Consider the following 23,024-nt stretch of genomic DNA (forward strand, 5'->3'; position numbering starts at 1 on the left):
GAGTAGGGAAATGGAGATGTCAACCATCAAACCCCCTCTGTCAATCAGCTGTCTTCCTGCAGAAACAGTGTCTGGTTCACACACATCTAGCTGGAATTTAGTGTCACTGTTTGGCTGCTCTGTTTTGCGAATGTGTTTGTGTGCCTTCATTTACTTGAGAAGAAGTTAGACATGGGAGGAATGTAGTCCTGGCTGCACACTCTTGAAGTGCAATATATATTTCCAGTTCAATTTTAAAAAAGACTAATAAATACATTATCCAGGGCTGATGTGTTGATCCAGACTGTACAGTACAGTGCCTCCATCAGAGTCCTATACAGGCTACATGCATGTGTAGTATGACAGTGCGTGTGATGGACTGCACCAATCATTAACTCACCTTCCAGCGTGGGACACAGTCCCTGGGCTTCCAGTAGCCCCCCAGGGTCATGCTAGGCTCAGCATTCAACAGAACCCTCTCCACATCCTCCAGAGCCATCTCACTCATATTCACCTCCAGCCTCCCCTCTGAGTGAGTGAGTGAGTGAGTGAGTGAGTGAGTGAGTGAGTGAGTGAGTGAGTGAGAGAGAGAGAGAGAGTGAGAGGTCAACACTGAATGAACAGGACAGCACGCAACCACATATACACTCGTAAAACTCAATAAACTGACATTCAAGAACTGAGGTAACAGTCTTTCACTTAACTAGCTAGGGGAGCACAAAGCCCAGAATAGAACTCTATAGGTATAAAATACCAATCTCATTGTGAAGTGAACTCTTTGAAAGTAGTGCTTGAAATAAATCAAACATGTGTTCCATGTGACTAGCTAATGGTTTAAGGCCAATATTCTAGAGTGTGTGTTTATGGTTTTACTATCCTTGTGGGGAACAGAAGTCCTCACAAGGATAGTAAAACAAGGAAACAAGTGGGGACATTTTGCCAGTCCCCACAAGGAAAAAAGATATTGTAGGCTTAGGTTTACAATAGGGTAAGAATTAAGGGTTAGGTTTAAGGTTAGGGATTTGGGGTTAAGGTTATGGAAAATCAGATTTTTGAATGGGAATCAACAGTTTGGTCCCCACAAGGATAGTAAAACAAACATGTGTGTGTGTGTGTGTGTGTGTGTGTGTGTGTGTGTGTGTGTGTGTGTGTGTGTACACTCACTCATGGAGGGCAGTCTCTCTGGGCAGATCTGTGAGGACAAATAGGTGAAGCTGTCGGGGAGGTATGTGGTGGGCGGCACATCACTCTCACTCAGGTTGAAGTCATAGGCATAATCTGGTCCCAGACAGAAGGAGAAATCAATGGCCTAACCTAAATACATTTCCACTACTGCCAGTATGTTGCTCAGTGTTAATCGTCCAGACACACAGACTGTGTACAAAAACAGCACACTATTCACCTTGTGCTGTGGTCAAAAGTAGTGAACTATAAAAAGGACTAGGGGGCCTAGACGCAGCCAGAGAGAACTCATTAATTATGACACCTTAGACTACTACAATGAGCTCCAAAGGTATTGGGTTTTTGCTCTGTATTCCAGCACTTTGGATTTGAAATGATACAATGACTATGAAGTCAAAGTGCAGACTGCCAGCTTTAATTTGAGGGTCTATTCATCCATATCGGGTGAACTGTTTAGAAGTTACACATCTCAAAAATTGTACAGAGTCTCCCCATTTTAGGGGACCAAAAGCATTGGGACAAATTCACTTACAGTACCAGTCAAGCGTTTGGAAACACCGACTCATTTCAGGGTTTTTCTTTATTTTAATGTTTTATACATTGTAGTGAAGACATCAAAACTATGAAATAACACATATGGAATCATGTAGTAAACAAATCAAAGTAGATTTTATATTTGAGATTCTTCAAAGTAGCCACCCTTTGCCTTGATGACGGCCAATAATGTGCAAAGCTTTCTCTCAACCAGCTTCATGAGGTAGTCACCTGGAATGCATTTCAATTAACATGTGTGCCTTGTTAAAAGTTCATTTGTGGAATTTCTTTCCTTCTTAATGTGTTTGAACCAATCAGTTGTGTTCTGGCAAGGTAGGGGTGGTATACAGAAGACAGCCCTATTTGGTAAAAGACCAAGTCCTTATTATGGCAAGAACAGCTCAAATAAGCAAAGAAAAAGTAATGATGGACTGTAAATTTAAGACATGAAGGTCAGTCAATCCGGAACGTTTAATCTTTCTTCAAGCGCAGTCGCTAAAACCATCATGTGCTATGATGAAACTGGCTCTCATGAGGACCGCCACAGGAAAGGAAGACCCAGAGTTACCTCTGCTGCAGAGGATAAGTTCTTTAGAGTTACCAGCCTCAGAAATTGCAGCCCAAATAAATGCTTCAGAGTTCAAGTAACAGACACATCTCAACATCAACTGTTCAGAGGAGACTGAGTATCAGGCCTTCATGGTCGAATTGCTGTAAAGAAATCCCTACTAAAGGACACCCATAAAAAGAGACTTGCTTGAGACAAGAAACACACACAATGGACATTAGACCAGTGGAAATCTGTCCTTTGGCCTGATTAGTCCACATTTGAGAGTTGGTGAATGGATGATCTCTGCATGTCTGCAGGTGTGATGGTGTGGGGGTGCTTTGCTGATGACACGGCCTTTATTTAGAATTCAAGGCACACTTAGCATGGCTACCACAGCACTCTACAGCGAAACGCCATCCCGTCAGGTTTGCGCTTAGTGTGACTATCATTTGTTTTTAAACAGGACAATGACCAAAAACTCATCGCCAGGCTGTGTAAGGGCTATTTGACTAAGAAGGAGAGTGATGAGTGATCAGATGACCTGGACTCCACAATCACCCAACCTCAACTCAATTGATATGGTTTGTGATGTGTTGGACCGCTGAGTGAAGGAAAAGCAGCCAACAAGTGCTCAGCATATGTGGGAACTACTACTACTCAAGACAGTTGGAAAAGCATTCCAGGTGAAGCTGGTTGAGTGAATGCAAAGAGTGTGCAAAGCTGTTATCAAGGCAAAGAGTGGCTGCTTTGAAAAATATTAAATATATTTTTACTACATGATTCCATATGTGTTATGTGATAGTTTAATGTCTTCACTACTATTCTGCAATGTAGAAAATAGTAAAAATACAGAAAAACCCTGGAATGAGTAGGTGTCTCCAAACATTTAACTGGTACTGTATACGTGAATTAAAGTAGTCAAAAGTTTAGTATTTGGTCCCATATTCACAATGATTACAACAAGCTTGTGACTCTACAAACTTAATGGATGCATTTGCTGTTTTTCTGTTTTTTTTTAGAAGGTAGAACAGCTTTAATATTGCAGATAGATTGTGGGTTCCATCAATTCAATTGTCTGCATCATTTCCAATCCCCATTAATATTTGTTAGTAAATAAATATTTTCCTTTATTATTTTCCCCTAACCCTACCACCCCTCCCCTAATTGGAGTAAACTTATGGACAACAACACTTAGGCTTCTACTTCTAGCTTATACATACATTTTATGGACACAGTACACTTTACAATAGTAGAGGTTGGGCCTGTTTGTTTTTAGTCCCACCCTTCAGCTCCCCCCAACCCCTCCCATTTATCTCTGAACACCATCCAGTTTTGATTTCAATTTGCCATATCCTTTTCAACTGTGCGGTTTCACAAAAGTTCTGAACTTCTATACATTTCACGGGCACCGTATATTTGACATTGCGGACACCGTATATTTGACATTACGGACACCGTATATTTGACATTACGGACACCGTATATTTGACATTACGGACACAGTATATTTTACATGAGTTATGTTGTTTTTTAGCCCCACCCTTCAGCTCCCCTCAACCCCTCCCATCTATCTCTGAACACCGTACAGTTTCTATTTGGCATATATTTTTCCAACTGTGCTTAATTTTTCTATTCTTAGTTTCTACAGATTGTAAATTAAAGATAAAATGTTTCGCTAAGAGAATAATTATATTATTGATCGATTGACTATAACTTTTTAAATGACCCATTTGCTGTTTGTTTTGGTTGTGTTTCAGATCATTTTGTGCCCAACAGAAATTAATGCAAAATAATGTAGTCACTTTATTGTAAAGAATATATGTTTCTAAACACTTCTACATTAATGTGGATGCTATTATGAAGAATCCTGAATGAATAATGATGAGTGAGAAAGTTAGATGCACAAATATCATACCCCCCCAAAAAATGCTAACCTCCTATGGAGCGATGCACTGATATTAAAATTGCTGCCTTTTAAGCATTCCAGTACAGTTAAATAGTTAACACACACACGGACGCAGCAGTCTAAGACACTGCATTTCAGTGGAAGAGGCGTCACTACAGTCCCTGGTTTGAATCCAGGCTGTATCACATCCGGCTGTGATTGGTAGTCCCATAGGGCGGCAAACAATTGGGCTAGCATTGTCCGGGTTTGGCCGGCATTATAAATAAGAATTTGTTCTTAACTGACTTGCCTAGTTAAGGTTACACACACACACGCACACACCAAAAAGTAATTTTTATGGCATTTACGTATGTCCCCATTACCAGAAAAAAAAAAAAACTATTTCTGTCACATACTTGCTGTACTGTTTCGTTGTTCATTTGTTCAGTCGTTTCATTCTCAAACAGGATTTCTATGGAACGCCGTTTGGGTCTTGGCTACGGAACGCCGTTTGGGTCTTGGCTACGGAACGCCGTTTGGGTCATGGCTACGGAACGCCGTTTGGGTCATGGCTACGGAACGCCGTTTGGGTCATGGCTACGGAACGCCGTTTGGGTCATGGCTACGGAACGCCGTTTGGGTCTTTAAGTGGCAAAAAATATATACTATTTAACATGTCAGGACCTGAATATGACTGCACGTCACATAATAATTTAACGCATTTATTAACTTTTTACATAGTTATTACACATTGACTACACTATCACTCGTATTTCATATGTCACAATGATGCTGGTAAAGTTGTCTCGCGCACCTAGCTCATGGATGCAAACAATGTTCTTCCCCAAAAACATAGCAAAGCGACAATCAAAGCGACAAGCTAGCTAACTATATACTGTAGCTAGGTGTCATCATCTAAAACAACCCTACATTTATAAGACAGTTCTTATTTGATGAATGGTGGTTGGACCCATCTATGTGAAGCTAGCTACAATAAGGATTAGCCACAACAGTGGACTTTGCGCTTATCCTTTAAAATAAAAGTATGGCATAATTCTACTATTTGTATTCATTTGCAGCACTGTCAATGACACTTTAATTTTGAAGGCAAACCGCAAATTAGACTATTCTTCCTAATCCTTATTGTGGCTAGCTTCAGAACACATAGACCGGTCGAGCCTCACTAGCAAGATGAAGCTAGCTGGCTGCTTATAATGTTAGCTTTGGGCAAAAGGGTTAAGTAGCTGGCTAGCTATTTATTTTCATGAACTTAAGTTCAATTTCAATAGGAGAACAACAAGTGGCAACCTAGCTAATACTTACTCACAAGGTTTCCAAAATCATTGCTAAGTATAATGAAAATGACTGCAGTTTCTACTGGTCATTGTTTTCAGGCTGGTTGTATTGGTTCTAGCTAGGTACCAAGGCTAAAGCTAGCTACCCCAGAAGTTGCAGTCTAACAAATTATGCTTTTATACAACGCGGTATTGAAAACACATCATTTGTGGCTGAAAACACATCATTTGTGGCTGAAAACACATCGTTTGTGGCTTTTTGTACAGCTTTGACAGTGCTACTGTATCTTATTTTAACACGCAAAGACCCAAACGGCATTCCATAGCATGTATGTCGTGAAGCTAATAGTAGTGACGCTATTACTGTGTAGGGCAACATCTGACAAATAGCGCACTTTGTAGTGTGTACCGCTCGACCAGTGTGTGAAAGCCAACATCACCCACGACAGAGAACGGTTGATTGTAAAAGGGCAATGAATTCCATTATCTTGGCTTTAATGGATTTCATCTTTGAGTTGTCACGCTGAAATTTTCTTACTCTTTCAAATGACTGCTCGATCCACACAGCAGACATTTTGGGCTAGGATAGGAATGTTGTGTTGCACGTATAGTGCTAAATTTTATGTTGCGTCATTACGTTATATAGGTATGCACGTCAGCTTTGACATTGGTTTTGCACTTTGGCGTTAAACTAGACATCAGCCGATATGGATGTTGGTACTTTTAGCTAATATCGTCCGATTCCGATATGTTCACTGATATATCATGCATCTCTACTCCTATGTTATTGTAATGTGAGAGGTTATCATGTGTTATGGGTATGATATTCGTGTGTCTGTCTCACTCATCATTTTTCACGATTCATTCAGGACTAACCGTAATCATGGTAGCATCCACAATAATGTAGAAGTGTTAAGAAACATATTATATCGAGAACCTGTGTTGGCAGACTTGTGCCCTAACATTAAGAACCTGTGTTAGCTGTGTCTTACCTGTCCCATTGATATTGTAACCACCTCTGACCACCTGCTCTAGAACCTGAACACCGATATTCTTCACGTTGTCCTTGATGTGAATCCCTGTGGCCTGCACCATAAACAGGTACTCATTTACTACGGAGAGAGGAGGGAGAGAGGAGTGAAACGTTAGTTCATTGATACAGTCATACGGTCCTGCTCTGTCAAAATTACCTGCAATTTGGTATATTTTCTGCCAAAAAAGATTGATGAGACATTTAGAAACCACACCACTAACAGGAAGGATTAACTACTGTAAGTGAGAACTACAATGAAGAAAAAACAGACACTGCTAACTCTGTCAGGGAACTGTAACATCGGTATACAATCCAACATTGAATGAGCAATCATCTTCATAAAGGGTGTATTCAGACTGGAATGTTTATTTCAAATCCTGCATGGATGTGTCTAATATGAAACTAACCCAAATGAAAATAGGGGCGCCCAGTGAGGATGCACCATAAAAAGAATATCCTCCAAAGGCAAAACTCCTATGTGGTACGTAAATATAAAGGCAGAACTCTCTCTCCCCCTACTGATTTATTAAGAGAGCTAAACTTTGATATGCGATTTTGCTTGTTGTGTCAAATTAGATCAAGCCCATTTCAAGCTTGTCAACAAAATATATACAGTGGGGCAAAAAAGTATTTAGTCAGCCACCAATTGTGCAAGTTCTCCCACTTAAAAAGACGAGGCCTGTAATTTTCATCATAGGTACACTTCAACTATGACAGACAAAATGAGAAGAAAAAAAATCCAGAAAATGACATTGTAGGATTTTTTATGAATTTATTTGCAAATTATGGTGGAAAATAAGTGCACCAAGAGGATCCACACCAAGTGGTCCTACACCCAGACCACCATCAGACACATCCCCACCCCAACCAGTCGACCTATAAAGGTCAAGAGCCATGCTTCCTCCGAAACACAACTCAACCAAGCTGCACTGCTTCTTAACACAGCGCGCATCCAACCCGGAAGCCAGCCGCTCCAATGTGTCGGAAGGAACACCGAACACCTAGCGACCTGGTCAGTGTGCACCCGCCACAGGAGTCGCTAGTGCGCAATGAGACAAGGATATCCCTACCAGCCAAATCCTCCCTAACCCGGAAAACGCTAGGCCAATTGTGCGTCACTCCATGGACCTCCCGGTCGTGGCCGGCTGCGACAGAGCCGGGACTCAAACCCAGAGTCTCTGGTGGCACAGCTAGCACTGCGATGCAGTGCCTTAGACCACTGCGACACCCGGGAGGCCCTAAAACAGGAACATTTTACATCTGACTAGAAATTAGTAAGGAAATTATCTCAACAGAGATGTCTTCATGTGCGCTACCTAAACTCCTAAACCTAAACTACCTCAAATAAACATCCCCTTTTCAGGACCCTGTCTTTCAAAGATAATTCATAAAAATCCAAACAACTTCACAGAATGAACAGAATGTTCAATGAACCATAAACAATTAATGAACATGCACCTGTAGAACGGTTGTTAACCTCTTTCAGCTAGGGGGTACTATTTTTATGTTTGGAAAAATAACGTTCCCAAAGTAAACGGCCTATTTCTCAGAAAATCAAACCAGGAAGTGGCTTCTATTTTGAAAGCTCCATGTTCCATAGTCTGCCTTCGCTCCATTTAAATAGATATCAACCAGATTCCTTTTCCTATCGCTTCCTCAAGGTGTCAGTTTTAGACAGTTTCAGGCTTTTATTTTGAAAAATGAGCGAGAAAGATAACATCGCGTCAGGTGTTCGCATGCTTGGGCAGCCATCGTCTCTCCCTATCCTACTGAAAAAGAGACAGTGCCGGTTGATATATTATCGATTATATATTTTAAAAACAACCTGAGGATTGATTATAAAAAATGTTTGACATGTTTCTGTGGACATTACGGATACTATTTGGAATTTTCGTCTGAGTTGTCGTGACCGCTCGAGCCTGTGGATATCCGAACATAACGCGCCAAACAAACAGAGGTATTATGGATATACAAATAATCTTTATGGAACAAAAGGAACATTTATTGTGTAAATGGGAGTCTCGTGAGTGAAAACATCCGAAGATCAAAGGTAAGCGATTCATTTTATTGCTTTTCTGATTTTCGTGACCAAGCTACTTTGATGCTAGGTGTTCATAATGTTGTCTAGTGATCGATAAACTTAAACGCTTGGATTGCTTTCGCTGTAAAGCATATTTTCAAAATCTGACACGACAGGTGGAGTAACAAAAAGCTAAGCTGTGTTTTGCTATACTGCACTTGTGATTTCATGAATAGAAATATGTTTAGTAATATTTTTTGAATGTGGCGCTCTGCAATTCAGCGGTTGTTGATGAAAATTATCCCGCTAACGGGATGGGTTGCGTCAAGAAGTTAAGACACTAACAGCTTACAAATGGTAGGCAATTAGTGTCCTAAGTTTTCATAACTGTGGCCTTAAAGAGGCCTTTCTACTGACTCTGAAAAACACCAAAAGAAAGATGCCCAGGAGTCCCTGCTCATCTGCGTGAACGTGCCTTAGGCATGCTGCAAGGAGGAATGAGGACTGCAAATGTGGCAAGGGCAATACATTGCAATTACTGTCCGCAATAGGCTGAGAGAGGCTGGACTGAGGGATTGTAGGCCTGTTGTAAGGCAGGTCCTCACCAGACATCACCGGCAACAATGTTGCCTATGGGCACAAACCCACTGTCGCTGGACTAGATAGGACTGGCAAAAAGTGCCCTTCACTGACAAGTCACGGTTTTGTCTTACTAGGGGTGATGGTCGGATTCGCGTTTATAGTCAAAGGAATGAGCGCTACACGAGGCCTGTACTCTGGAGCGGGATCAATTTGGAGGTGGAGGGTCCGTCATGGTCTGGGGTGGTGTGTCACAGAATCATCAAACTGAGCTTGTTGTCATTGCAGGCAATCTCAACGCTGTGTGTTACAGGGAAGACATCCTCCTCACTCATGTGGTACCCTTCTTGCAGGTTCATCCTGACATGACTCTCCAGTATGACAATGCCACCAGCCATACTGCTCGTTTTGTGTGTGATTTCCTGCAAGCCAGGAATGTCAGTGTTCTGCCATGTCCAGCGAAGAGCCCGGATCTCAATCCCATTGAACACGTCTGGGACCTGTTGGATCGGAGGGTGAAGGCCATTCCCCCAGAAATGGCAGGGATCTTGCAGGTAACATCTCACAACAAGAACTGGCAAATCTGGTGCAGTCCATGAGGAGGAGATGCACTGCAGTACTTAATGCATCTGGTCACCACACCAGATACTTACTGATTATTTCACTTATAATTCACTGCATCACAATTCCAGTGGGTCAGAAGTTTACATACACTAAGTTGACAGTGCCTTTTAACAGCTTGGAAAATTCCAGAAATTGTCATGGCTTTAGAAGCTTCTGATGGGCTAATTGACATAATTTGAGTCAGTTGAGGTGTACCTGTGGATGTATTTCAATGCCTACCTTCAAACTCAGTGCCTCTTTGCTTGACATCATGGGAAAATCAAAAGAAATCAGCCAAGACCTCAGAAAAAAAAGACCTGTAGACCTCCATAAGTCTGGTTCATCCTTGTGCAAGCAAGGAGGCCTACAAACCTGACTCAGTTACACCAGCTCTGTCAGGAGGAATGGGTCAAAATTCCCCCAACTTATTGTGGGAAGTTTGTGGAAGGCTACTTGAAATGGTTTGACCCAATTGAAAGTACTCAAATACACAGATACTCTAATACACATGTATTTGAACACAGCTCTGGTCACCCAAATGAGAGCACTGGCTTCTTCTTCCACTGTAAATGTTTGGTTAGTGGTTTTAAACAGGTCTGTCCATCTGTCTGGGCGTGGGAACCACATGAGTGGGCTGACTTGTTTGTGTAGTCTGGAAAGTACATGCATAAAGGATGTGGTTCAACTGCTATACCCAGCACTCACACACACACACAATAATACATTAGGAACACCTTTCCTAATATGGAGTTGCACCCCGTTTTGCCCTCAGAATAGACTCAATACGCTGAGGCATTGACTCCACAAGGTGTCTAAAACGTTCCTCAGGGATGCTGGTCCATGTTGACTCCAATGCTTCACACCGTTGTGTCAAGTTGACTGGATGTCCTTTGGGTGGTGGACCATTCTTGATACACATGTGAAAACCCCAGCAGTGTTGCAGTTCTCGACACACTCAAACTGTTGCACCTGGCACCTACTACCACACCCCATCCAAAGGCACTTAAATATTTTTAAACCCTCTGAATGGCACACATACACAATCTATGTCTCAATTGTTTCAAGGCATAAAAATCCTTCTTTAACCAGTCTCCTCCCCTTCATCTACACTGATTGAAGTAGATTTAACAGGTGACATCAATAAGACATATCTTTCACTGGAGTCACCTGGTCAGTCTGTCATGGAAAGAGCATGCTTTGTACATCATGTTACACTCAATGTAGATTAATAGCACAATCAACCACGGCATTACAAAGGCCATATGTTCAGTATTTATAATAATATCTGCTGGACAGCTGTCTATACATGTAATACTCCTTTAGTAAACAATATACCCATGGTCTACATGTATCCATGTCATAGCCAGTAATTAGCAGAGTGGTGCTAAGTGGAGCACTGCCCATTGTTCATTAGACTGTTGCCTGAGAGACTACAACAGTGGAAGGGAAGGGTAGGACCACTACAACTGACTGATTCCTACAAAGCTGTGTCTATGTCCGCATCGCTGTGTATTAGTGTATGTACGGTGTGTGTGTGTGTGTGTGTGTGTGTGTGTGTGTGTGTGTCACTCGTTAGCTGAGTCACAAGGCCAACCTGATAAAGTCGAGGACAATGAGCCTTTGAGCCAAGAGGAGCTTTGTCTCAGTGTGCGTTTCATATCTCTTGATTAATCTCATCAACCAATATCCCATTCCCAGCAGCATTCCGCAAAACACTCGCTTTCTTTGTGTGTGTGTGTGTGTGTGTGTGTGTATGTGTGTGTACACTGCCTTACATGCATGCTATCGTGAGCATGGATTGTGTATGTGTGTAACTCCATGAAATGTGATTTATCAGTAATTCTATTACCATGACATTCACATTGGTAGAGACCAATGGTCAAAAGGGCCAAAGGCCTTGGTTGCAGAACTAGAGAGACTAATTCAGTTATTGGTGGTCTGTAATGTTCTCCTCTTATTTCTGCAGAACACATAAACATAGCTGAGATTCCAATAAAATACTCTGCATACGTATCCACATCAATGTAGCATTTCCTGTGTGTGTGTGTGTGTGTGTGTGTGTGTGTGTGTGTGTACACACACACACACACACACACACAGGTGTGAGAACATGCATTATGTGTGAGCATGAAGTGTATTGTGTTTGGGTGTACACCGTCTATATAGAAGCATGTGTGTGTGTACGTATGTACCAATTGGAAAGGCTTTATCTAGTGAAACACTCTGTGTCGATGCCAACTCATGTTATGCCTGAGCCTATCTCGGAGCTCACAGACAAGTCACGGTCTGTGTGTGTGTGTGTGGGGAGTCCATAATGATCGAATCATCTGAGTAATGCTCCTTCTGGGTAAGCAACAAAGACAGTAAATCTTTTGGATGAGTCCATCTGAGACCTGTCCAGTAAAACCCTTCTCACATGGCCAGCACTGAACCCTTCTAAGCTTGATGGGAGACCTTGGTCGACCTTGTTCTCCAGAGCTCTGTAAAAACACACTGTTCTCATGCCAAGCTCACCCCTACCTCGCTTCCCTTTATCCTATCCTCTTCTCTCTCCCCCTCTGTACATTTTCTGTCATGTTTCAACGTTCCACCATGACAACCATCAGTGATGAATGTGAAGCTGTAAAGGAAGAGGGCTCTGGTAAGCTAGCAGCCATCCCAACTGGCATCCTACTGCTGGCTATGCAGGGTTTGGTCATTTCAATCATTTGATGGAAGGCTAGTATCAGTTTGGTCTTTTCGATCATAATGATTATGATTATATGGAGAAGGATGACCTGATCCTAGATCATCACTACTCTGAGATGCTTTGTGAATATGGGCCCTGCAGATGCTGCATGATGTGACGTTTAATTTCTGCTCGGCTGTATTTCCATCTAATACATGTGAATTCTCCTTGGTCATCTGCAGAGATTAAATGACTGAAAGAATGTTAACTGGCTTACAAGAACACGGCCACAAAATACTGCTATGAAGGCAATATTGACCAATAGCACTCACACACACACACACACACACACACACAGCAATAGGAGATGATCCTGCTGGCTGTCTGATAAGAGCTGAAAGGCCAGGTTTACAATAGGAACACACACACATACAAGACTAAGGCTTTAAAGCTGTCACTCTGAAAAACTGTCATTTTTTACCATCAGCCAATATCAGCACTTCCCACATACCTGCAACAGAGCCTGAGGACCTACAAACACAAAATACAAAGAAAGAGAGATAGCCGTTATTGGCAGAGAGGTTTGGAACTCTTATTGGTCTACCAATTACCAAAACAGGCTGAAATTTCAGGCAGTGTTTTCAAACAGCTCTAACACCAAAAAGGCATTATCATAATTTCCACACTATTATTACAACCTTAGTGCGGAAGTATATATATAAAAAAAACACAGAAACATCAAAGTTTGACTACACTGGGCCTTTAAACCATTAAGCGATTCAATTGGACCGCAAATAATTACAACAAAAAACGAACAATTATGAAGATTGATTGCTGCTATAGATCAGAGAGTATGTCGATGATGATTGCTGCTATAGATCAGAGAGTATGTCGATGATGATTGCTGCTATAGATCAGAGAGTATGTCAATGATGATTGCTGCTATAGATCAGAGAGTATGTCAATGATGATTGCTGCTATAGATCAGAGAGTATGTCGATGATGATTGCTGCTATAGATCAGAGAGTATGTCGATGATGATTGCTGCTATAGATCAGAGAGTATGTCGATGATGATTGCTGCTATAGATCAGAGAGTATGTCGATGATGATTGCTGCTATAGATCAGAGAGTATGTCGATGATGATTGCTGCTATAGATCAGAGAGTATGTCAATGATGATTGCTGCTATAGATCAGAGAGTATGTCAATGATGATTGCTGCTATAGATCAGAGAGTATGTCAATGATGATTGCTGCTATAGATCAGAGAGTATGTCGATGATGATTGCTGCTATAGATCAGAGAGTATGTCGATGATGATTGCTGCTATAGATCAGAGAGTATGTCGATGATGATTGCTGCTATAGATCAGAGAGTATGTCGATGATGATTGCTGCTATAGATCAGAGAGTATGTCGATGATGATTGCTGCTATAGATCAGAGAGTATGTCGATGATGATTGCTGCTATAGATCAGAGAGTATGTCGATGATGATTGCTGCTATAGATCAGAGAGTATGTCGATGATGATTGCTGCTATAGATCAGAGAGTATGTCAATGATGATTGCTGCTATAGATCAGAGAGTATGTCGATGATGATTGCTGCTATAGATCAGAGAGTATGTCAATGATGATTGCTGCTATAGATCAGAGAGTATGTCGATGATGATGGACCATAGAGTAGTGTTCTAGCATCATTAGGAGGTGCTGTTGCAGGTGAAAGGTTCCCGTTGATGCTAAACTATTATTGGATGTCCTCTCTGGAACCGCTAGCCCAGCTTGACCACAGTAAGTGATGCCGAGAAGCCTGAAGGCAGTCCGAGATCGACATGCTTCACACACACACGCACCCACACTTCATTTTGCTAAATTTAGATGTGAAGGGGCCCCTCTCGCTATCAAGACTGGTCGATACACAAACCCTCCCTTAGATAAACCGATCTGTACTTTCTGTAACAATGGATCCATTGAAACAGGCTCAAGCCTTGCTTTACTGTGTATGTCATACAACAACATTAGGGATGATCTTTCTCGGCAACTAAAACAATTATTTTAATGGTCTAGATGAAAATAATAAATTGTCAACTTTTATCAGGTAACAATAAATGCCTGCGCCAACGCCTGCCACCTCATCCTCCAACAGAGACGTTTCTTCACAAGTGCTTTAATGTAATATCATCTACTGTACATGTGTTTCGATAGATATACATACACACACACACACACACACACACACACACACACACACACACACACACACACACACACACACACACACACACGAAGTCGGAAGTTTACATACACTTGGGTTGGAGTCATTAAAACTAATTTTTCAACCACTCCACACATTTCTTGTTAACAAACTATAGTTTTGGCAAGACGTCTACTTTGTGCGTGACACAAGTCATTTTTCCAACAATTGTTTACAGACAGAATATTTCACTGTCTCACAATTCCAGTGGGTCAAAAGTTTACATACACGAAGTTGACTGTGCCTTTAAACAGCTTGGAAAATTCCAGAAAATGATGTCATGGCTTTAGAAGCTTCTGAAGGTGGTGTACCTGGGGATGTATTTCAAGGCCTACCTTCAAACCTAGTGCCTCTTTGCTTGACATCATGGGAAAATCAAAAGAAATCAGCCAAGACCTCAGAATAAAAATTGTAGATCTCCACAAGTCTGGTTCGTCCTTGGGAGCAATTTCCAAACGCCTGAAGGTACCACGTTCATCTGTACAAACAATAGTGCGCAAGTATAAACACCATGGGACCACAGAGCCGTCATAGCGCTCAGGAAGGAGACTCGTTCTGTCTCCAAGAGATTGAATTTGGTGCAAAAAGTACAAATCAATCCCAGAACAACAGCAAAGGACCTTGAAGATGCTGGAGGAAACCGGTACAAATGTCGACCGATTAATCGGAATGGCCATAACAATCGGAAATCTGTATTTTTGGGCGCCGATTTGCAGATTTTAATATTTATATTTTGATATATATATTTTTTTTATATACCTTCATTTAACCAGGCAAGTCAGTTAAGAACACATTCTTATTTTCAATGACGGCCTAGGATTTTTAGGATTAAATGTCTGGAAGTGTAAAACTGAGTTTAAATGTATTTGGCTAAGGTGTATGTAAACTTCCGACTTCAACTGTGTGTGTGTGTGTGTGTGTGTGTGTGTGTGTGTGTGTGTGTGTGTGTGTGTGTGTGAGATAGATAGATAGATAGATAGATCTATCTATCTGAGAGAAACACACATGTACAGTAGATGAGATTATATATATATATATGAGAGAGAGATTACCTGATGTATTATAATGATACCAATGTAAAGATGATGTATTATAGATAACGTCAAAGAAAGCCCTGAACCATGTTTGACTAGGATTGTCTCAAAACTCTGAGTGGTACTTAAAAACTAAAATCTGTGTTTTGTATTGTGACTGGAGTGACACTTAGTTAAATACATATTTTCTAACTCAAGAAATACACACACACACACACACACACACACACTTTCAAAACCTCAAAAGCACAAAACTGCACAATACTGTAAGAGCATAATAGATCAAGACACACACACTGTCTGCAGAAGGACGACTTGTGTACATGGAAGATGTATCTCTTACCTGTAGGTCAAACTTACCATCAAGATGGCTGTGTTTTGTTATGTGGGCCTAGAAGGGTTGCCATTCATACAGACTTAAAATACACTCTTTCCTGACCAGTGTGCGCACACAAGCACACACACTTTACATATTTGTGCACTTGTGGGTTTCTGTATACAGTCTGCAGACTGGCATTTCTAAGGAAATCAGAGCCATTGTTTGAGAGAAACGCATTCCTTAGATACAGTTAGCCGAAAGCAAACAAGTACAATATACAGTCGTGGCCAAAAGTTTTGATTCGCTCGTTAACACAGGTGTGAGTGTTGCGAGGACAAGGCTGGAGATCACTCCGTCATGCTGATTGAGTTTGAATAACAGACTGGAAGATTCAAAAGGAGGGTGGTGCTTAGAATCATTGTTCTTCCTCTGTCAATCATGGTCAGGAAACATGTGCCGTCATCATTGCTTTGCACAAAAAGGGCTTCACAGGCAAGGATACTGCTGCCAGTAAGATTGCACCTAAATCAACCATTTATTGGATCATCAGGAACTTCAAGGAGAGTGGTTCAATTGTTGTGAAGAAGGCTTCAGGGCGCCCAAGAAAGTCCAGCAAGCGCCAGGACCGTCTCCTAAAGTTGATTCAGCTGCGGGATCGGGGCACCACCACTACAGAGCTTGCACAGGAATGGCAGCAGGCAGGTGTGAGTGCATCTGCACGCACAGTGAGGTGAAGACTTTTGGAGGATGGCCTGGTGTCAAGAAGGGCAGCAAAGAAGCCACTTCTCTCCAGGAAAAACATCAGGGACAGACTGATATTCTGCAAAAGGTACAGGGATTGGACCGCTGAGGACTGAGGTAAAGTAATTTTCTCTGATGAATCCCCTTTGATTGTTTGGGGCATCTGGAAAAAAGCTTGTCCGGAGAAGACCAGGTGAGCGCTACCATCAGTCCTGTGTCATGCCAACAGTAAAGCATCCTGACACCATTCATGTGTGGGGTTGCTTCTCAGCCAAGGGATTGGGCTCACTCACAATTTTGCCTAAGAACACAGCCATGAATAAAGAATGGTACCAACACATCCTCCGAGAGCAACTTCTCCCAACCATCCAGGAACAGTTTGGTGACAAACAATGCCTTTTCCAGCATGATGGAGCACCTTGCCATAACGCAGAAGTGATAACTAAGTGGCTCGGGGAACAAAATCAATATTTTGGTTCCATGGCCAGGAAACTCCCCAGACCTTAATCCCATTGAGAACTTGTGGTCAATCCTCAAGAGGCAGGTGGACAAATAAAACCCCACAAATTCTGACAAACTCCAAGCATCGATTATGCAAGAATGGGCTGCCATCAGTCAGGATGTGGCCCAGAAGTTAATTGACAGCATGCCAGGGCGGATTGCAGAGGTTTGAAAAAGAAGGGTTAACACTGCAAATATTGACTCTTTGCATCAACTTCATGTAATTGTCAATAAAAGCATTTGACCCTTTTGAAACTGTGGAAATGAATGTGTCATTCTCAACTTTTGGCCACGACTGTACGGTATATTCGGAAAGTATTCAGACCCCTTGACATTTTCCACATATTGTTACTTTACAGCCTTATTCTAAAATTGATTTTTTTAAATTTTTTTATTATTATTATTATTATTATTATTATTATTATTTATTTATTTTTTATTTTACACACAATGACAAAGCAAAATGTTTGCAAAAAAAAAAAAAAAAAGGATATAAGTATTCAGACCCTTTACTCAATATTTTGTTGAAGCGCCTTTGGCAGTGATTACAGCCTCAAGTCTTCTTGGATGTGATGCTACAAGCTTGGCACACCTGTATTGAGAGTTTCTCCCATTCTTCTCTGCAGATCCTCTCAAGCTCTGTCAGGTTGAAGGGGAGGGTTGCTGCACAGTTATTTTCAGGTCTCTCCAGAGATGTTCGATTGGGTTCAAGTCCGGGCTCTAGCTGGGCCCCTCAAGGACATTCAGAGACGTGTCCCAAAGCCACTCCTGCATTGTCTTGGTTGTGCGATAGGGTTGTTATCCTGTTGGAAGGTGAACCGTCGCCCCAGTCTGAGGTCCTGAGTGCTCTGGAGCAGGTTTTCATCAAGGATCACTGTACTTTGCTCCGTTCACCTTTCCCTCTATCCTGACATCCCCACAGCATGGTGCTGCCACCACCATGCTTCACCGTAGGGATGGTGCCAGGTTTCCTCCAGACGTGACGCTTGGCATTCAAGCCAAAGAGTTCAATCTTGGTTTCATCATTAATTTCTCATGGTCTGAGAGTCTTTTGGCAAACTCCAAGCTTGCTGTCTTGCTTCCATCTTGCCAAGCTACCACCCCCAATTGCTCAGTTTGGCTGGGCGGCCAGCTTTAGGAAGAGTCTTGGTGGTTCCAAACTTCTTCCATTTAAGAACGGAGGCCACTGTGTTCTTGGGGACATTCAACGCTGCAGACATTTTTTGGTACCCTTCCCAAGATCTGTACCTCGACTCAATCCTGTCTCAGTGGGACCTTATACAGACAGTTATGCCTTTCCAAATCATGTCCAATCAATTTAATTTACCACAGGTGGACTCCAATCAAGTTGTTGAAAAATGGACGATCACTGATAACAGGATGCACCTGAGCTCAATTTGAAGTCTCATAGGAAATAAGGTATTTCTATTTATACCAAAAAACTTTTCACTTTGTCATTATTGTCATTATTATTTATCATTATTGGGTATTGTGTGTATATATATATTTTTTTTTTTACTCAGCAATTTTAGAATAAGGCTGTAACGTAACAAAAAAAAAAGGCACTGCATATGGAAGCCCTACATCTATGTAACTGTTTCTGTTTTACTGATTATCAATATTTTACTGGTCATCAATATTTACACATGCACAAACACTTCCAGAAAGCATAGAATGACTGGCTTTGCATGCACTTTCAATATTTAACTGGTCTACAAAAGTGGTTATTTGTCACATTCCTTCTTTTTTCCTATCTCTACCCTAGTTTTGTACTATCCCTCTCCCATGCCCTCTCTCGCTCTCTCATGCCCTTCCTTTCATGTCCCCCCTCTCTCCCATGCCCTCCTCCCCATCTCCCCCTCTCCCCCCTCCGTGTTATTTCTCTCACTCTTTCATCTTGATCACTCGCTCTATTTCTCTCATCTCTTCTTTGTGCTGTATTGACCCGCATTCCTTTCAACAACAAAAAATAAAATCTCCCTCTTACCCCCTTGTATCTCTCTCCCTCTTACCCCTCTCTCTCATCTCCCTCTTACCCCTCTCTCTCCTCCCTCTCCCCCCTTTGTAATTTCTTTCTCCATCATATCTCTCTCCCTCTTACCCCTCTCTCTTTCTTTCTTCATCTCCTCTTCCCTCCATCCTTCGCGCTCCCCATCCATCTGGTTGCCGGAGATTACATAACCTTAAATTATCAGCTGCATGTGTTTGTCTTTCCCAAGGGGCCACTCTGTAGACACCTCCACACACACACACACACACACGGCTGCTAGAAGCGGGAATGAATTCCTCTCTCTGTCAGACACAAATAAATATCTGATTCATGACCACACTCACACACTTTACGCTGAATAAAGGGCCGGATGTCTGTGGAGTTTCCCCTTCCAGCCACATTTCAATCTTATGATTTCCCGCACTAACAAATTCCTCTCTTCCGCATCCCTTGCTCTCTCATCTTAGAGGGATTGAGATGGAAGAGAGAAATCTGTTCATTCTCCCTTTGAGAGGAACTGCTCTCCAGTCTGTGTTCCATGATGACATCACTTACCACAGTGCTATTTGGCACCGTGCCCACTTCCTGCTAGAGTCAACACACAAAGCTTCCTCTTCCGTACCTCTCCACCCCCTCTCCCAATTCAGCACCAGGCCAAGCCTGATACAAGCCAGGGACTACACACTATTCATGCAACATCCTCATCAACTCCTAATTAAATGTAGGCTATTGTCAAACAGAAACGGTAAGCGAGAGATGCGTTTTAGGGATCCCTTCAATCCGAACAGCTACCGAGTAAGATCAACAACATTAATGCCATACCATTAGTCACCAAATTAGCTCTGGCACTAATTAGGACAATCATCAGAGTCAACCCAAAAGCCCTAAACACGAGACACAAATAAATAATGAAACTAACCTGTGAGCAGCAGTGAGTCATCTGTACTAAGAAACTAGGGACAGTACTTCCCCAGAAACCCATCAATCGTCCTTACTGGTAGATATGAATCATTCACTGACAATAGTGAGCAACACACGCACAACACCCCCGTATGGGAAGAAATACAAACACAATCATTATCTAAAAACGGTCATTCACATTCTTTATCCATGTCAGTGTCAGCAGGTGTACTAGCCCTAAGGGGGGGGTGTTGAAATGATACAGTGTTAACACTATAGGTCACTGAACAGCCCAGATGACAAATTGCATACATATCCAAAATCAGTTTGGAACATTGCACATCAGTGTTCTATGAATTTCTCCATGCATTTTACCCATATGTACAGTTGAGATTAAAATCAACATAAATTATCTCCTAACGTCTAAATGCAGTTCTGAAGTACGTGGGCGTGACAACAGAACTTCTAACACAACTTCTGCAATGTAGAATTGACATAATGCAAAAGTGTGATAGGCAAATGAAAGTGACATCTAGCTACAGTATCTAAGCGTGGAGTTGGTTTTTATCATAAGTAACCTCACTGGCAGGTTTGCATTTAATTAAGAACGCTTAAAGGAGATGTGGGGGGGGAAGAGCTACACAGTGTACAAAATATTAGGAACACCTGCTCTTTCCATGACAGACTGACCAGGTAAATCCAGGTAAAAGCTATGATCCTGTATTGATGTCACCTGCTAAATCCACTTCAATCAGTGTAGATGAAGGGGAGGAGACAGGTTAAAGAAGGATTTTTAGGCCTGGAGAGAATTGAGACATGGATTGTGTATGTGTGCCATTCAGAAGCTGAAAGTGCCTTTGAACATGGTATGGTAGTAGATCCCAGGTGCACCCGTTTGTGTCAAGAACTGCAATGCTGCTGGGTTTTTCAGTTTCCCGTGTGTATCGAGAGTGGTCCACCACCCAAAGGACATCCAGCCAACTTGACACGACTGTGGGAAGCATTGTAGTCAACATGGGCCAGCATCCCTGTGGAAAGCTTTCGACACCTTGTAGAGTCCATGCACCAACGAATTGAGGCTATTCTGATGGTAAAAAGCTGGCTGGTTCAGGAGGGATGGGAAGAGAAGTGAGCACACACAATATGGCACACATACTATTGAGGACATAAGCCAGCAGGGAGAGCAGGGGGCCGGCTAGAGTTCATGTTCTGTCTCACACCGGCCACTCTGCTCCTCCATCTGCTCTTCTGTCCCCTGTGTGTGTGTGTGTGTGTGTGTGTGTGTGTGTGTGTGTGTGTGTGTGTGTGTGTGTGTGTGTGCACCTCCTGAGTCACCCTGCACACAGAGCTGAGCCACACAACATTGCAGAGAAACATGGGGACCAGATGAAGAGAATAACATAAATACAAAACTAGAGTACCAGGAACACATTCTCACTTTTACTGTAGAATAACACTGGACAATGAACTGAGGGACAGAAAACTGTTGCCTTTCTCTTTACTCTTTCGCTCCTCTCTTCCACTGTTGGCTGTATCCTTGCTGTGGTAAACAGAGCAGGCAGACGGTAGAACAAGACGCTCATTGTTTCTTTCAGAGTGGGTTAGTGAAGCGATATCCTACGAGAAGAGGACAGAGCCCAGTTTATTTCTCAGGTGAAGAAGGGTGAGAGAGAGAGTAAAGATAGAAAAATGGGTGGATACTATTAGGTAGGATTTTAAAAAGAGATAAGCCCACGTCTCTCCCACCTCACAGAAACACTCTTTCACAACTATTCTTTCCTGCCTGTCCCCTCCATTCCTCCATCCATCCCTCCACCTCCCAATCCCTTCTTCATCTGTTTCACAGGCACACCCTGCTCATCCCTAAATGACACTGTCTGCACACTGTAATCCCCTAAAGCTGGTTAACCCAATACCCTGCAACTGACACACACACACACACACACACACACACACACACACACACACACATATGAATTCTATTTGTGCCCCTCCCAGGCAGCATTCAGTCTCATCGTTTCAGGGAGGTGAGTTTCCCTGTCAGACCACGCTACAGAGCAGTGATTCATTCCTACAGCATCCTCAGCCTCACCCCTTATCCCACTGTCCAACCCCCCTCCTCTGCAGGCAGAGTCTACACTGCACTTTTATTTGGCAGCTGTCCAGAGCAGTAGTGTTATTGCAGTAGCTCACTATGGCTCAGAAAAGCCACACACACACATTACACACACACACACACACACACACACACACACATTACAAACACACACACACACACACACACACAAGCAAACACACAAAAAAAAAAAAAAAAAAAAACATACACACACCCTCCTCGTTCTCTACATCTCCCGCTCTTTCTCAGCAGAAGAAGGGCGAGGTCTCCTCACAGCTGAGGGTTGCTACTGTTCACTGAACAAATAGGCCACAGCACACTCCACTAACACTACATAAAGAGCGGAAGAAGCTAGCAAGTACAGACATACAACCGCAAGATACAGAAAAACCCTATACTGCTAGACTGAAAACAGGACCAGAAGTTAGATAAATGCTGCAGAAGCTACTACAAGCCTATAAAAAAAACCTTCAGCTAACTAGCTACATAAATAATGAATCCACCAATTGTAAGTTGCTCTGCATAAGAGCGTCTGCAAAAATACATGACCACTGCTAAATGCAAAAATACATGACCACTGCTAAATGCAAAAATACATGACCACTACTAAATGCAAAAATACATGACCACTACTAAATGCAAAAATACATGACCACCACTAAATGCAAAAATACATGACCACTACTAAATGCAAAAATACATGACCACTACTAAATGTAAAAATACATGACCACTACTAAATGCAAAAATACATGACCACTACTAAATGCAAAAATACATGACCACTACTAAATGCAAAAATACATCCACAGCTCCAGACTAGAACTGACTTTAAATCATTT

At 42.1% G+C, this 23,024-nt stretch overlaps 1 protein-coding gene across 2 annotated transcripts in view; it reads right to left on the reverse strand.

Moving 5' to 3' along the window:
• The window catches only part of b4galt5 (beta-1,4-galactosyltransferase 5), a 54,585-nt gene that overhangs the window by 10,568 nt on the left and 20,993 nt on the right, over positions 1-23,024 (reverse strand). Inside the window, exons 1-4 of one of the 2 annotated variants that reach the window (XM_090203756.1) lie at positions 19,278-21,838; positions 6,418-6,537; positions 1,144-1,257; positions 380-507 (exon numbers count right to left, since the gene is read on the reverse strand). In XM_090203756.1, the coding sequence (XP_090059882.1) occupies positions 380-507; positions 1,144-1,257; positions 6,418-6,537; positions 19,278-19,335 (420 nt within the window). In that variant the 5' untranslated portion in view covers positions 19,336-21,838. Of the gene's footprint in view, positions 1-379; positions 508-1,143; positions 1,258-6,417; positions 6,538-19,277; positions 21,839-23,024 lie in introns of those variants that run through there. The other variant, XM_036947533.2, reaches the window with a different exon arrangement.

Source organism: Oncorhynchus mykiss, chromosome 16, assembly GCF_057628025.1.
Source record: "Oncorhynchus mykiss isolate SJ-2025 chromosome 16, ASM5762802v1, whole genome shotgun sequence".
NCBI classification, from domain to species: Eukaryota; Metazoa; Chordata; class Actinopteri; order Salmoniformes; family Salmonidae; genus Oncorhynchus; species Oncorhynchus mykiss.